Source organism: Procambarus clarkii, chromosome 58, assembly GCF_040958095.1.
Source record: "Procambarus clarkii isolate CNS0578487 chromosome 58, FALCON_Pclarkii_2.0, whole genome shotgun sequence".
Taxonomy (NCBI): domain Eukaryota; kingdom Metazoa; phylum Arthropoda; class Malacostraca; order Decapoda; family Cambaridae; genus Procambarus; species Procambarus clarkii.
This window is the reverse complement of record NC_091207.1, coordinates 19,197,614-19,212,922: the sequence shown is the minus strand read 5'-3', so window position 1 is coordinate 19,212,922 and position 15,309 is coordinate 19,197,614. Positions and strand designations below refer to the sequence as shown.

Sequence of the window (15,309 nt, the reverse complement as noted above, 5' to 3'; positions counted from 1 at the left end):
GCTTTCGGCAAATATGACCATGATGTTATTGCGAAATGTAGATAGACAATTTTTTTTTGTCTTATCCACGTTTTGTCTGCGTTGCTTGGTTTGGTTGGGCTTAGGTTCGAGCATTTTAGTACCCCGTATTTTCTCCGTTGTAGCAACTCAAGATGGTGAGCTACTTATTAACCTCAAGAGGTTAATTACTATTAACTATAATAGGTTAATTACTATTGGGTAAATCGAAAGTGAATGGAGTTAATAGATCACATGATAATATGACTAGCCAGGGCCAGGGACTCACCAAACATTTACACATCTGCTTACGAAACCTGTACATCTTTCCTAAGTCGTGACGGCTTTGTTTACATTTATTAAACGTGAACGAGTTTCAAAACTCCACAATCCAAGGATATTATTATTATTGTAAACACTCTCGTAGTTCTACACAGCTCATACACTGTTTAATATATGCAAATACAGCAACCACGTGATTGGTGCAAAGTTTCGTAAGTGGGTTGCATAAATCATTGACAAATCCTGGCCCCTGGGATTTATTCTTTCGTTAAGAATGTGTAATCTGGGGATTGGGAATAATATGACATTTTTTATAATAGTGTAAACTAGCTTTGCTGGTAGCTGTGTGCAACATGCTGCATGCTGGAGGGCTTGCACGCTGCACACACAGCTGCACGGCCTCAGTTCTCTTCCTGATAGCTTTTGTTGGGGGTTTGTATTTAAAATCTAGTTTACAGCCTCTGGATTCTACGAGCCCTATATCCTTCAAAGTCCTTTGTTACTCATTAGTATTAAGTGTCCTATGTATATTGTTATATTCTGCTAACACATTTTGTGTATATATATATATATATATATATATATATATATATATATATATATATATATATATATATATATATATATATATATATATATTGATAGCAGTCTTCATTGTAAACATATGTTGTTGAATATGACCGAAAAGGTAAGATTAATGGTTCTAACACGAATCTTCTCAATATTTCTTATGTTTTACTTCACTATCGAGAGAAGTTGAAAAATCAACTCTCCAAAGTTCATTTACGAGTGTTAGCATTATTAATCATACCCTTTCGGTCAAATTCAACAATATATATATATATATATATATATATATATATATATATATATATATATATATATATATATATATATATATATATATATATATCAATTAATTGGGTTTTTATTTCAGAAATTCTTTGATGTTACTAAATAAGATTTTGTTTATAGTACAGCTAAAAGCTAAGCGTGCCGAACGTGCAGTGTTCAGCACATATTGGCAGATACTGCTTGCTTAAATTAATGATTTACATTCATACTGTATGTTGCTCTTCACTGTTGGCACCGTTTGTCACTGTTGGTGATGAGCCGGGTGTCACTGCCTGAGTGCCAAGGGGCTTCACGCCGCTTTACCACACCATCTGTGGCACCCCTTCCCTTCCCCCCCTTACCCTTCCTCTTCCATCCTCCCTTCTGCCCACTTTGTTCTCGTTAAAGCTTGTGAGCCTTCTGTAAATACACTTTTTTTGCTTCCCTGTCCTTTTGGTGCTTTGTATGTGGTGGTGGTGGTGGTGGTGGTGCAGCCTGACCAGGAGAACGATGGCAGTGAGTCGGCGTGGGCGTGGGGGGACTGGGTATCATTCACGCCCACACAAATCACCGCCCACGATGACGCCTTGTTCAGGGTAAGAGGGGGGGCTCACGCAACGCTGGAACCTGTGAGATGGTTTGTGTGTGTGTGTGTGCACGTGTGCACGGCATGTTCAGATATATATACATTTCGTTTCGTTTTGTTTGTATTGCTCATATCTTGTTGCTGGAAATTTGTCAGTTTTGTTTTCCTCCAAAAATCTATAATTATTTTGTATGACACCTTTGCAAGACATGGCAGGGAGGGGAAAGGGGGAAGAGTGGGCAGTAGTTTGAGATTCTGTATCGGTTCTGTATCCGTAACTCTTGACTGTAAGCCATTACTAATATTCCTACTTGTAGTTCGGTTTCGGAACGCTAAATTCAAGCACTGTAGCCGTCACACATTCTTGAATTACTCGAGCACTCTGTTACATTATTTGTTTAACAGACAAGAATGTTTATATTGGCGATTTAGTGGTGAATCGACGCAGTAATTCTTTATATGTATCAGTACCTAAAATTGGTTTGAAATTCAAGAATATTCATATATTTAAAAAATTATAATATGTCAATTAGCAAAATGTTAATAACTCGGTATAATTTCCTAAAATAATCAGTTATTAGCTGAAAAGGCTTACATTAGTGTACTTTTCCTTCAGTACTTCAAAAGCGTTATCTGGTTAAATATCTAAAGTCATATATATATATATATATATATATATATATATATATATATATATATATATATATATATATATATATATATATATATATATATATATTTTATTTGTGGTCAAAGTGAATTCTCTACACGACTCGCCACAAGATAGATTATCATAAATAATATGAATACGTATGAACCTTTTTGAGCTGTTAATATAAACTTTAAAGGCTACTGCATGCGATTTCCTCTGTAAACTCTTTACAGAGAAGTTTTTCTTCAGAATTGAATGAACATGTTCAAATATGTATGAAATCTGCATAGATTATGGGAATCGATTTGAGTGCATGGGAACACGTTCTCTCTCTAAATGATTCATCTATTTCAAATATGGTCAAGTGGCGGAGGATTTCATTTAGAAACGACAGTTACATGTTGAATAAAATAGTCTGTGCAACCAGCGTGCCACAGGTAAATTGATTGATTTATACAAGAGTTCTTGCGTTCTTGTACAGCCATCTTCTTGAGGTTATCTTGAGATGATTTCGGGGCTTTAGTGTCCCCGCGGCCCGGTCCTCGACCAGGCCTCCACCCCCAGGAAGCAGCCCGTGACAGCTGACTAACTCTTGAGGTTATCTTGAGGTTATCTTGAGATGATTTCGGGGCTTTTTAGTGTCCCCCGCGGCCCGGTCCTCGACCAGGCCTCCACCCCCAGGAAGCAGCCCGTGACAGCTGACTAACTCTTGAGGTTATCTTGAGGTTATCTTGAGATGATTTCGGGGCTTTTTAGTGTCCCCCGCGGCCCGGTCCTCGACCAGGCCTCCACCCCCAGGAAGCAGCCCGTGACAGCTGACTAACACCCAGGTACCTATTTTACTGCTAGGTAACAGGGGCATAGGGTGAAAGAAACTCTGCCCATTGTTTCTCGCCGGCACCTGGGATCGAACCCAGGACCACAGGATCACAAGTCCCGCGTGCTGTCCGCTCGGCCGACCGGCTCCCTGCGTGCCATTAGCACGCACAGCATTTCAGGCAAGTCTTTAATCCTAGTTTTCACACACACACACACACATCCCCAGGAAGCAGTCTGTAGCAGCTGTCTAACTTGCAGGTACCTATTTACTGCTAGGTGAACAGGCCCATTAGGGTGAAAAAAAACTCTGCCCAATTCCTTCCGGCTTCGCCGAGGATCGAACCCGGGACCTTTGGACTACAAACCCCCCAAGCATTATCCACTCAGTCATCAGGCCTCCGTAAATTAAAGAAGCTCTCAGCAACCCTATACGTTAGTGCGTGCGCTGTTGGTTTCTGAAGCCATTCAACCTAACCTCACCACAACCTAACGTAACCTTGCCACAACCTAACGTAACGTCATCACAACCTAACGTAACCTCGCCACAACGTAACGTAACCTCACCACAACCTAACGTAACGTCACCACAACCTAACGTAACCTCGCCACAACGTAACGTAACCTCACCACAACCTAACGTAACGTCACCACAACCTAACGTAACCTCGCCACAACCTAACGTAACCTCACCACAACCTAACGTAACCTTGGGACCTGACAGCTGAGTGGACAGCGCTCCGAATTCATAGTCCTGAGGTTCCGGGTTCGAACCCCGGTAGAGGCGGAAACAAATGGGCAGAGTTTATTTCACCCTGATGCTACTGTTCACCTTGCAGTAAATAGGTATTTGGTAGTTAGACAGCTGCTATGGGCTACTTCCTGGAGGGGGGTGTGTAACAAAAAGGAGGCCTGATCGAAGACCGGGCCGTGGGGACGCTAAGCCCCGAAATTATCTCACGATAATCTCACAACAATTTAACCTCGCCACAACCTAACATAACCTCGCCACAACCTAAAGAAACCTCGGCACAACCTAACGTAACCTCACCACAACCTAACGTAACCTCACCACAACCTAACGTAACCTCACCACAACCTAACGTAACCTCACCACAACCTAACATAACCTCGCCACAACCTAACGTAACCTCACCACAACCTAACGTAACCTCGCCACAACCTAACGTAACCTCATCACTACCTAACGTAACCTCACCACAACCTAACGTAACCTCGCCACAACCTAACGTAACCTCACCACAACCTAACGTAACCTTGGGACCTGACAGCTGAGTGGACAGCGCTCCGAATTCATAGTCCTGAGGTTCCGGGTTCGAACCCCGGTAGAGGCGGAAACAAATGGGCAGAGTTTATTTCACCCTGATGCTACTGTTCACCTTGCAGTAAATAGGTATTTGGTAGTTAGACAGCTGCTATGGGCTACTTCCTGGAGGGGGGTGTGTAACAAAAAGGAGGCCTGATCGAAGACCGGGCCGTGGGGACGCTAAGCCCCGAAATTATCTCACGATAATCTCACAACAATTTAACCTCGCCACAACCTAACATAACCTCGCCACAACCTAAAGAAACCTCGGCACAACCTAACGTAACCTCACCACAACCTAACGTAACCTCACCACAACCTAACGTAACCTCGCCACAACCTAACGTAACCTCACCACAACCTAACGTAACCTCACCACAACCTAACATAACCTCGCCACAACCTAACGTAACCTCACCACAACCTAACGTAACCTCGCCACAACCTAACGTAACCTCATCACTACCTAACGTAACCTCACCACAACCTAACGTAACCTCGCCACAACCTAACGTAACCTCGCCACAACCTAACGTAACCTCGCCACAGCCTAACGTAACCTCGCCACAACCTAACGTAACCTCGCCACAACCTAACGTAACCTCGCCACAACCTAACGTAACCTCGCCACAACCTAACGTAACCTCGCCACAACCTAACGTAACCTCGCCACAACCTAACGTAACCTCACCACAACCTAACGTAACCTCACCACAACCTAACGTAACCTCGCCACAACCTAACGTAACCTCACCACAACCTAACGTAACCTCGCCACAACCTAACGTAACCTCACCACAACCTAACGTAACCTTGCCACAACCTAACGTAACCTCGCCACAACCTAACGTAACCTTGCCACAACCTAACGTAACCTCGCCACAACCTAACATAACCTTGCCACAACCTAACGTAACCTCGCCACAACCTAATGTAACCCTGCCACAACCTAACGTAACCTCACCACAACCTAACGTAACCTTGGCACAACCTAATGTAACCTCGCCACAACCTAACGTAACCTCACCACAACCTAACGTAACCTAGCCACAACCTAACGTAACCTCGCCACAACCTAACGTAACCTCGCCACAACCTAACGTAACCTCGCCACAACCTAACGTAACCTCGGCACAACCTAACATTCGGATGAGGCGAGAGAGGGGCAAACCTAAACGAAATGGCTATATATAAGGCCTCGGAGCTGCCACCTTTGACACCTGTCACCCTCTGCCTCCATCTACAACTTTAACGACTGATTCAACAACGAATTCGAACATCAGAATAGTTCCAGTGAAAAGCAACTGGCGCGACCAGGCTGGGGAATAGGCAGCTAGACCTCACTTGCCCCCGTAGGCAGTGATAGGTAAATGTTGTTAGGTAAGTATTGCCCCCCTTCCCCTTCTCCCTTTCCCTGCACATTGCTGCGCCAGTGCCACATTGTACGACCATTTCACAGTTTCCTCGTAGCTAGGCCACATGACCTCGTAGCCGGGCCATGTGACCTCGTAGCCAGGCCATGTGACCTCGTTGCCGGGCCATGTGACCTCGTAGCCAGGCCATGTGACCTCGTAGCCAGGCCATGTGACCTCGTAGCCGGGCCATGTGACCTCGTAGCCGGGCCATGTGACCTCGTAGCCAGGCCATGTGACCTCGTAGCCAGGCCATGTGACCTCGTAGCCGGGCCATGTGACCTCGTAGCCAGGCCATGTGACCACGTAGCCGGGCCATGTGACCTCGTAGCCAGGCCATGTGACCTCGTAGCCGGGCCATGTGACCTCGTAGCCGGGCCATGTGACCTCGTAGCCAGGCCATGTGACCTCGTAGCCAGGTCATGTGTCCTTTTGTGTCTTGCGTGTCCCTTGGCCATGCATGAGAGTACCCAGGGAGTATACACGACGCCACTGAGTATACTGAGTGTACACGTCATGGCTCGCTTGTTACAGGCGTTCCCTGCTTGTATATTAAGCATCGACTCTAATATCTGCCCCTTTAGGACGCCACACAAGGAATGATGGTTTTGTGTAAAGTTAGTTTATACTACCCTTAATTGAAGTCTAGAATATTAACATGGAATGTGTTTGCTAATCTCTGATTATAATTCTCACAAAGGAATAATTATGATATAGTTAGCATAATTAGGTACAATAGACCTTCATTATGTATTTTCCTAAATTTGCAACTGGAATATCTGGTTGGTAATTTGAGTGCACTTATTTTGCAACATGAGTCAAAGGTTGGTGAACATTGGGGTTAAAGTGTTATATATATGAGTGTGTTAGTTAACACTGCGAGCACACACAACGTAATGGTCCCTATTGTTACCTTGTTACAACTCGTTACAAAGTTGTTACATCTTATAATGAGGCTTTTTATGGCTTTAGAAAGTTGTTACAACTTGTTAGATAGCTGTTATACCTTGTTAGTTGGTGATATATAGATATACCTTCATATATATATATATATATATATATATATATATATATATATATATATATATATATATATATATATATATATATATATATATATATATATATATATATAATTGACTCGAACCCATACTGGGGTGTGAGTTTTCAGTTACATATAGTCCTGGGGACCATTCAGGCTTGTTCGCATATATATAATTAAATATATTCTATATATAGAATATATAAACCTTTCTTAGAGTAATATATTGTGTGGTTGTCTTGACGCGTCCTCCAACATTCCATTGTTGGGTGAACATTTCCAGGCAGTTATAAGCACAATTGCATCGGTAGTTGTCACAAAAAGTTGCTAAGCCTATTTCACCAAGGTACTTGGAAGTGTTTTGAAACTACGCAAAGCATTCAATTCTCAAGACAAGCTAGGTTTAGTCGTATATAGTATGGTTGCAGTAAATATCGGGCTTGTATACTGTTATGATGACACAACAGCCTGATGAAACTATGCCGAGGCCCCCAAGATATACACCTTATGGGCTCCGGTATGTTTATCCAGATTGAGGTGTGCCTCAAAGTCGTGGCTATCAGACCAATCTAATGATTTCCTCGAAGCATTGAACAGATCATGATAGATATAGATCATGATAGATATAGATCATGATAGATATAGCGAGGCCAGATCAGTCTTGCTTGACGCAAAGCGCCTTAGGGTCAAAATTCGCCTCGCGTAAACTATTTTGCTTGACGCACGGCCTAAGGCGGTGTGGGGACCTGTTTGCGCTATCGACTAGTGCGTCAACAAATAAAAACAAAACAAAAACAGTATATACGCTTTCTCGACTAATGCGAAATTGTCTAGTTCCCACTGCTTATGTTCAGGCAATAATCACTTCAAATTTGACGTTTTTTTCAAAGTCGTGAGATCGGGCTGCACTCCCGCCAAACACACACCGAAACTACGACGTTGGTACAACGTTCGAACAAGTTGTAACACCTCCTAACCAGTTTTAACAACCAATATAGCAAGTTGTAACAACGTTCTAATACGTCATAAACACGTTAAGCCAAGATGTAACAACTTTATTACAAGTTGTAACAAGCGGAAAATAGAGACAGTTTCGGTTTGTGTTTCCAGGGCTATGGCTCCTTTAGCAAGGTCTCATTTAGTCCTTGAGATTGACTGTGGGTGTTCGCATGCGCATGTCTCAGTTTGCTAGCGTTTCTTCACCGGAGGTGAGACTAGGAGCAAATCAAATAACTACTGGAAAAACTGAGATCAATTAAACTAGCAGCACCAGGGAACTTAGGAACAAAAAAGAACTATAGCATTAACTGGGGTGATGAGAAACATATGAACTAGCATTACTGGATACGATAATATTACATCACTTTCCTAGTAAGACGAGAAAGTTGACCAGACCACACACTAGAAGGTGAAGGGACGACGACGTTTCGGTCCGTCCTGGACCATTCTCAAGTCGATTGTTCAACCTGTTCTCAGCTTAGGCTTGTCCAACTTGCGGCCACTCCTAGAGACGCAAGCGTCAATTTTATCGTACTGCGTATTTAATATTTGTATCTGCTCACATTTAAGCTAACATGAACAAATCCACATTGTTTGATTTCCACATGATTCGAACCTGCGTCCGGCCCTTGTGGATTTGTTCATGTGATGCGTCACGTTAGTGTGATCTCTGTGTGTTAAGCTAACATTATTATGTGCTAGAATGTGTTTTGAATGATTAGGTCTAGGGAAAGTTAGACATAACTATTGAACACTTGCCGAGCATTGGGAGAGATGGGATTTGAGCTGAGGACGTGAACGAAACACTGTTCGAGAAAAGTACATACGCAGTCAGTTGAGAGTCTTATGTAAAGTGTTTGTCATTCATAAATAAGGGGTTTGGTAGATTGGAGTAACGAGCATTTGGCCTTTGTTGATGAGGAGGGGTATGGGGAAACGAGGTTCTAGAGACTAAAGGACCTCAGAGAAAGCTTTAATCCTTAACCTGCTCCAGTGGCCAATACCGATGTTCTACCAATTTACTTGTTCACTATTACTGTCTTGTATACACCAATATAGTACTTTTAAATACCTGCGCAGTTTAAGGGTTAATAGTGGACGCGCCTGTGGACACGCACCGCTCATGCGCAGGAGGGAACATACATTACTCCCACTGCACGCTAGAGACCTCCTCTCTACTCGTGTACAATGTAAGCCGTAGATAATGCTATGTATTTACTGGATTTGCATATCACCGCGCACTATTGCCATCACGGAGACATTGCATGACGCCTGTTACCTAACTTATCTCTGAAGTACCATACACGGGGGCCAGGCGGCGCTGGTGAGCTTTGTCCTGGGACATGCTACTCAGGAAACGGGGAATTTGTCCTATATATATATATATATATATATATATATATATATATATATATATATATATATATATATATATATATATATATATATATATATATATATGCGGAAAATCCACAGAGAAATATGAAATGAAATATGAAATTCCTTTCTCCTTAGTCAGTTTGGTGTTGACAAAGGCTTTAACAAGCCGAAACGTTCACCTCATTTCATATTTTTCTGTGGATTTTCCGCATAAAATGATCAGTGTTTTGTGATCGTCAATTGCATATATATATATATATATATATATATATATATATATATATATATATATATATATATATATATATATATATTCCCGAGAAGGGAATACAGACCATTCAGAGAGAGAAAACTTGCCGTTTAGGACTCTGAATATGTATGTGTATTCCCTTCTACTACCGCCCATTTTTTGTTTTATTTATGTTGTACACTTTATTATACACGGTTACAAAGTTACATAGCTGATTTGCGGCAAAATTTGGATATTAATAGGAAATAAATGGAAGTTTGTTTCCTAGAGGGTGTAGAAATCTTGGAACTCCTCCGACGCCGGGCCGGAACCGGGGATGCGGTGGGCATTTCCCCTCTGGATCGCTGCACTGAGGCGCTGGAAGAAAATATTTGCCGCTCTAGGGTCTCTTGTTGTTTCGATGAGCCTGGAACCTAGATCCATAATAAGAGATCTCCTTGCACTCTCTCACCATGAGCCATGGGTCTCGGATCCTCTTGGGAGTCCCACTATATATATATATATATGTGTGTGTGTGTGTGTGTGGGTGTGAATTCAACTAATCTAGCTAATGAAGACAGTATGACTTTCAACAATGCTAGTGTTTCCTCAGTTCCTTTTGATGTCCTTGTGCGCCTGGTAGCACAAACATGCGTCGCTCTACTCATTATTTGAGTCACTCTACTCTTTTTAATACAATTTGTGGCCCCAATTTGTTTGACTCTGGCTAAAGTAGGTTGTTGATGTGTGGTGTGTTTATTGTTTGGGTACTGGAGCGATGTGGTAATTGCTGTGGTCCTTGTCGTCGTCGAAGGTGGCGGCATCTCGGGGTACGGAGATGCGGACATCACGAGAAACAGCATCAGTAGTAGGGTTTTAATAATTGCCAGGGTTTTGCTTGACGTATCAGCGACACAATGACTGGTTACTGTCTTCTGTCAAATCATGAGGAAGGACGTTGTGTCTAGATAGGCAACGCCTCCTCCTCCTGCTATAATAAGACACGAGTAAGCTCAAACCGCTTGATTAAAATTAAAAATAAAAGTTAAACTAATAAAGACAAATGATGAAAATAAATGGCGTCGCGAGACACCGTGATTAAAGCTCACGTTCCGTGTATTGTAATTTAATTCTATATCTGCTTGCTACTTTTTTTTTGCATGTGAGGTATAAATTAGCTTTTCTCAGCACGTCTTAGTGTGGTTTGTTTAAAAGTTTGATATCTCCAGCATCGTTACTATCTTAGGAGTGTGCATGAGTTGGCTGTTAGCAGCGACTTGCTTCTTACATGGAACTAAATTAATTCTTATTTGAGAAAGCATGAATATTTCTAGTGGTAATCTAACTTCTTATTAATAAAATACTCATTTTGTTCAACTAAAAAAAAACAGTTAAATACAGCAGCACGATTATATATATATATATATATATGACAATGTCAGACCACGGAGGAAAAATGAAACAGGAAATTTCCTTAAGTACTTTCGTATATTAAATACATCTTCAGAAGGTCCTTCTGAAGATGTATTTAATATACGAAAGTACTTAAGGAAATTTCCTGTTTCATTTTTCCTCCGTGGTCTGACATTGTCACATTCTTAATCACGTGTTTATTTTCGTGATATACACACATATATATATATATATATATATATATATGTCGTACCTAGTAGCCAGAACGCACTTCTCAGCCTACTATGCAAGGCCCGATTTGCCGAATAAGCCAAGTTTTCATGAATTAATTGTTTTTCGACTACCTAACCTACCTAACCTAACCTAACCTAACTTTTTCGGCCACCAAACCTAACCTAACCTATAAAGATAGGTTAGGTTAGGTTAGGTAGGGTTGGTTAGGTTCGGTCAAATATCTACGTTAATTTTAACTCCAATAAAAAAAATTGACCTCATACATAGAGAAAAGGGTTGCTTTATCATTTCATAAGAAAAAAATTATAGTAAATATATTAATTCAGGAAAACTTGGCTTATTAGGCAAATCGGGCCTTGCATAATAGGCTGAGAAGTGCGTTCTGGCTACTAGGTACGACATATATATATATATATATATATATATATATATATATATATATATATATATATATATTATATATATAATATTATATATATATATATATATATATATATATATATATATATATATATATATATATATGTATATGTATATATATATATATATAATATTTCTAGGAATAAGCACTGAAATGTTTCTTAAACACCGCCCCAATAAAATAACCTTGTAGAAACAAATTCACTTAATTAAAGAGATTCCTATCACAAGTCTTGCTCCTCTCACAAATATACTGGCAGCGGGTTGAAGATGTTGCCAGACTGCTCTTGCTGCCCCCTGATGTAAGTACAGTACGTCTCGGAACCTCTCCTTAAAAGACTTCCATCGCCCATATTGTCTTCGGCAGTCGCCATTAATCTCTTTTGTCTTAACGAGTTCAGTTTGCCCACATTTTCCCATCGTGTGGCAGTGAAGAAGCTTCAGTGCCTCGTGTCTACCCACACACACACATACATTCACTGTTCCGCTCAGCAGTGAGTTATCCTCTTCTCTCTCTCTCTCTTTCTCCTGCCATCCGTGAAGGTGTTCGCTAAAGACGCCGACGCAGGGATCAACGCCGACCTCGACTACAGCATCAAGACCGGTAAGGGCAAGAAGGGGCGCTTCAAGATCCACCCGAAGACCGGGCAGGTGTACACGAACAAGGCCTTCACTCCGGGCAAGACCTTCGATCTCATGGTAGGTCGCAACAACGGGCTACTTGCTCATCCAATCCGTTATCTTGATTCGCCTCAACGTACAACATAAAGGGAACATACGAATCCTAAGTCACCCACCTAACCTAACCTACGTATAGAAAACGTGGACATGTGTGAGCCGCGAGTTACAGCCCCGCACCTGGGCCAGGTAAGTCCCCTACGGGCTCACCATAGCCCGTGCTACTTTGGAACTTTTGTTCTAAGTAGCTGAATAAAAAAAAAAACGTGAGCCGCGACTTTTCATAGTAACCCCTTATGTTGTACGTTGGGATGACCATAGCGTAGAAGATGACGTGCATTAGTATGAGAACGAGTTTATATGCCATCAAAGCGTAACAGCCTAACGCAAGCATCTCAGCTTGATGACTGATGCTCCCTTAACAAGCTATTGCTTATCTACCATAGCTTTATGTTGAAGCTTTGTGTCAATACAAAGCTTGAACTAAATATGTATATCTTTGACAGATACTCATACATACATTGCAGGACATTTGCCAACTGTTTAGACTATAGAAAGACTAGAGATAGCGTGGTTGGACACGGGCAAGGATACATACATGAATACATCCAACCACTGAGCGAGAGTGGTTGGAAATACATAGTTGTATTTTATGTGCCTTCTGTAAAATCCTTTATTCATATATATGTGTGTGTGTGCATAACATTGTTATACAATGAACAAATCCACAAGGGCCGTGAGGAGGGTTCGAACCTACGTCCGAGAGGATCCTAGACGCTGCCTTAATCGACTGAGCTACGACATGGTTAAAAGAATTGCAACCGGGAAATCATCCTGATTTACCAACGGATCCTGCAGCCTCTCCGAGACACAAACCAAACACAATCTCTTGTGGATTTGTTCATTTGATGAATCACGCTATTGTGATTTCTGTGTGTAATTGTTATACATTATTTTACAGAATATATTCAGTCAGTGCAAGATTTATCTCCAAGTAATCACTGTGGCATCTTGGAAACGTCTTGTACTTCACTAACTGTAAATGTAAATGTTGTATTTTACAGTGAAAAATCTACTCCCCCAATGTACTTAAAAGTTTACGATAGTATACCTAAAGTTTTAAGTAGTATACCTAAAGTAAACAGAAATATGATCCGTAATTGTATCGTAAATAATTATCAAAAGATGACACACAGCCGGAAAGACTGTAGCAATGATTGTATAAGTATTGTATGCGATACAATATGATTTTATCATATTATATGCTTAATAGGAATGCAACATAGATATTATATTATTAAAACATCCTCGTTAATAAAGAATAATTGAGTGCTTTTCGATTATTTTAAAACACGGGAAAGGGGAAATTGTCCTATAATTTAACATGAGTTATGAAAACAGTAAAAATGTTTGGCCTTATTGCGTTAAATCTGAAGTCACCAATTAGGCAAACAATAGCGTGAATCACTAATTAATACGACGTGAAGCGGGCATCGCCACCTGCTGCCTGGCGGTGGAGAGTGGCGACAGGCTGAGCAGACAGGATACAGCTCATTTCGTTAATGAGACGGTTCGATAACCTGACCCCCCAACCCATCCTAACTGGACCTATCCTAACCAAACCCATCCTAACTAGACCCATCCTAACCCAACCTATTCTAACTCAACCCATCCCAACTCAACCCAAGTTAACACCTAACTCAACCTAGCCAACAACAATCTTGCCTACACCATCCCACCACCTAAGCCAAGCTAAAACTAACCAATCCTAACCTAACCTAACGAAACCCAACCTCACCTGACATATATATATATATATATATATATATATATATATATATATATATATATATATATATATATATATATATATATATATATATATACATATGGTTTTAACAATTTGAAAACAGTATGTGTGTAGAAGGCCTTTTTTTTTACCCTATTCTCATCAGGACTTCAGCATGTATGAGCTTTTCGTAAAGAGTAACTATTATATTTAAAACAGAGAGCCATCAGTCAGAAGGGAAAACTTCCCAATTTCCCGGAACAGAATGATGTTGTAAAGGAATGATGTGCGCTTCAAGCTCATTCCCAGAGTAGGGCTTGTGACAAGACAAAAAATAGCGACATTAGCCGCGAATCCAGAGAAAATTAGATGGTGCTTTGACTTAGAAAACTTAAATTTACCCACAGACGTGCGGTAATAGTCCATATTTGTCTACTGTATTTTAATTTTTTTTGGTATTCGCTTCCTCTAGAGTTTAAAATGAGATGCCGATGATGTGAAAAAAAATGTTAGATTCCTAAATGATATTTTTGTACATATATATATATAATCTTGAACACCACTGAGATGCAATAATTATCTGACCACAGACATTCTGCCTCTCAGATCCAGGCCCAGGACAACGGTAGTCCACAGATGAGCGCCACGACCCGGGTCCTGGTGCGGGTGGCCAGCGTACCCGATGACTCGGCCCATCCGCCCGTTCTGCCCACCCTGCCGCCCGCCCATGTCATGGAGACCGACCCGCCTGGACATTTAGTCGCCTTCGTTAACGCCCACGACCCTGATAACGACACTTTATTTTACTACATCACAGGTGAGGTGCTGGGGTGAGGTGCTGGGGGTGAGGTGAGGTGCTGTGGATGAGGTGCTGTGAGGTGCTGGGGGTGAGGTGAGGTGGTGTGGGTGCGGTGCTGTGAGGTGCTGGGGGTGAGGTGAGGTGGTGTGGATGAGGTGCTGGGGGTGAGGTGAGGTGCTGTGGATGAGGTGCTGTGGGTGCGGTGCTGTGAGGTGCTGTGCAGTGTATGAACATCAGAGGTCCACGGTTGTTCAACGTCCTACCAGCGAGTATAAGAAATATTACCGGAACAACCGTGGACATCTTCAAGAGGAAACTAGATTGTTTCCTTCAAGGAGTGCCGGACCAACCGGGCTGTGGTGGGGATGTGGGCCTGCGGGCCGCTCCAAGCAACAGCCTGGTGGACCAAACTCTCACAAG

At 41.7% G+C, this 15,309-nt stretch overlaps 1 protein-coding gene across 7 annotated transcripts in view; it reads left to right on the top strand.

Annotated features, from left to right (window-relative positions):
• LOC123767948 (fat-like cadherin-related tumor suppressor homolog) overlaps positions 1-15,309 on the top strand; it is a 511,054-nt gene that overhangs the window by 415,072 nt on the left and 80,673 nt on the right. For 6 of the 7 annotated variants that reach the window (XM_069306642.1, XM_069306641.1, XM_069306646.1 and 3 more), the window contains exons 6-8: positions 1,608-1,709; positions 12,167-12,322; positions 14,697-14,907. In XM_069306642.1, coding sequence (XP_069162743.1) covers positions 1,608-1,709; positions 12,167-12,322; positions 14,697-14,907 — 469 coding nt within the window. The remainder of the gene's footprint in view (positions 1-1,607; positions 1,710-12,166; positions 12,323-14,696; positions 14,908-15,309) is intronic. The other variant, XM_069306644.1, reaches the window with a different exon arrangement.